The sequence below is a fragment of the Macrobrachium nipponense genome, chromosome 33 (assembly GCF_015104395.2).
Source record: "Macrobrachium nipponense isolate FS-2020 chromosome 33, ASM1510439v2, whole genome shotgun sequence".
NCBI lineage: Eukaryota > Metazoa > Arthropoda > Malacostraca > Decapoda > Palaemonidae > Macrobrachium > Macrobrachium nipponense.
In genome coordinates, this window is record NC_087219.1 from 71,003,618 (window position 1) to 71,006,188 (window position 2,571).

Below are 2,571 nucleotides of genomic sequence, written 5' to 3' on the forward strand. Positions count from 1 at the left end.
CACCAACCTCCCCCCCCCCCCCCCCCCCCCCCTCGCCTTAGAAAGCAGCGCAAGCAATTTCGAGACCGAATCTCGCATTCTTCAGACACGCATATCTATATTTGCTCTGCCCAATAACTACAAACGTATTTGCTCGCATTTTTGTGAATGGGGAGCATTACGCGAGTACATAAAATGCTTGTGTGAGTCTCTCTCTCTCTCTCTCTCTCTCTCCTCTCTCATCTCTCCTCTCTCTCTCTCTCTGTGTTGTGTCCTAGTGAATAGAGCTGCCCGGGACAAAATGGATTAAGTTTGTACTGGATTAAATATTGTATCTTATTGTCATGGAGTTTGGTATTCTTATGTGCAACTTCCGCGATCGAGTTGTACTATTTGTATGAATGTACTGTAGATATTGTGATCTGATATCTACCTCATTATCCTGTCAAGTTCTGTAATATATCTATATATATATATATATATATATATATATATATATATATATACATATATATATATATATATATATATATATATATATATATATATATATATATATATATATATATATATATATATATATATATAGAGCGAGAGAAATATTAATATATATAATATATATATATATGATATATATATATATATATATATATATATATATATATATATATATATGTTACACCCACCTCTGTGAAATTGCCCATTTCATGAAGTGGGCTAACCACTTGCCATTTCATGAAGTGAGCAAAACACTTGCCCAGTTCATGAAATGGGTCAAGTGGTTAGCCCACTTTCATGAAATGGGCAAATGAATCCTCACCCATTTTCATTGAAATTGGGCAGCCCATTGATGCATGAAAATGTATCTTTTGGTACAAAAAAACCGAACCTTTTTTAATAATGACTCGTCGCGCTGCTGCTCCACCAAGATCAAATCTTTCTGCACTTCAATGTCATACAATATTATTCAGAGAAATTCCAAATTAAACGATGCGTTCATAAACGACCCTATTAAAGTATTTGTTGCAGGGACAAAGGGAAAAACTTAACCAACCAACCGAAAGGATTTTTACTTTCTTAATGAAACAGTCTACTTTAAACACAACTTAGTGAAAGAAATATTACTAAAACTGAACAGCAATAAATACGGACATACACTGGTTATATATTTTTTTTTCTTAGTATTGGGGTCAAAATAAGGAAAACTAATACAAGTAAGGAAAACTAATACAAATTATTGTAAGTTGAAGAAAAACTTTTAATAAAATAAAATAAAAGTTTTTTAAATAGCTGTTTTAATCATTAAAAATATAGACAAATTTCACGTCTATGTAATCAATGGTCATACATATCAAGCAAATTTACAGTAATTATTTGTCAATATTGTCACATGATTTGTGGCTGTGGCAAGCACTGTTGCATCGAAGGCTAGCTTTTCAAACAAGAACAACAAGAACGCCCGCTTTTGACAAGCAATTTCTTCGTGTCAAAGACATTTCTCTCTGGTATCCTTGGCCACCACTCACACTTCCTGCTCGAACTAGTTCGCGAATACTTAACTGTTGTTTGGGGATATTTTCAGGCAAAAGTCCTTTGTACTGAACAAATTCGAATTGATTTCTGGCAAGTTTACCATTGATAATTCCACTTTTTGTGCCAATCACATAACCACTGTCTTCAACTGATAATACAACACCTACTATGTTAGGGGGGTCTCCTTTTCTACGGTCAAATTGAGACACCGGTACAGACACATTGTCACCAACATCAACTGCTCGCATTGATCTAGTGCTGCGTGCTAACGTTCGTTGAGCTTGCTTTTGAAGACCATACTCAGCTTCCTTTCTTGCCTGTTTTGCTGGATGCAGTACTTCGGTTGAGATATTTTCTTGTTCCATAGCAGGTTGCTGCTGAGAGTCTGCAACTGGAATGTGGGGTTCACGTTTCACATTCAGGGTCTACTGATATTAGGTCATCCCGAGCTGAATCTCCGGTAAGTGGAACTTCTATAAGCCTTTCAAGTTCTTCTTCTTCAATACCAGACGATATTTTGCTGATGAATGCATCTGGTAAATTTGACTTAAGACCACATCTTGGCTTGTTGCCAGTGAGCGCTTGATAGGGAGTCATCTTGATTGCCTCATGCTATGAACTGTTCATGGCCCACTGAACAAAACGGACACCATAACTCCATTTAGCACAATTATTGTCTCTTATCCATGCCATGAGCTTGAGTTTCATATCCCCATTACCTCTTTCAATAGATCCCTGACTCTGGGGATGCCGAGGACGCCCATTTACTAAGATGAGTTCAGGCCATAGTGAGGCAAGTTCTTGGATCACTTCAGCTGTAAATTCACGTCCATTGTCAGACTGAAGGATGTTTGGTGCATCTATATCCAAGAAGATGAAAAGAAGTTCATTGGCAACCTCAGCTGCTGTCTTTGATTTCAGGGGACGAATCACATGAAACTTCGTTAGATACTCCATATAGTGCAGAATAAAGCGATAACTTCTATCCTTCATAGTCTGCATGTCGACCAGATCTACTTGTCCTCTTTCATTGAGATCTCTTACGGACAGTGGTCTGAC

At 37.0% G+C, this 2,571-nt stretch overlaps 1 protein-coding gene across 1 annotated transcript in view; it reads right to left on the reverse strand.

Annotated features, from left to right (window-relative positions):
• Positions 1 to 2,124: 2,124 nt before the first annotated feature.
• Positions 2,125 to 2,571, reverse strand: part of LOC135202907 (KRAB-A domain-containing protein 2-like) — a 654-nt gene continuing 207 nt past the window's right edge. The window contains exon 1 of the mRNA XM_064232359.1: positions 2,125 to 2,571. This exon is cut by the window's right edge and continues 207 nt beyond it. Coding sequence (XP_064088429.1) covers positions 2,125 to 2,571 — 447 coding nt within the window.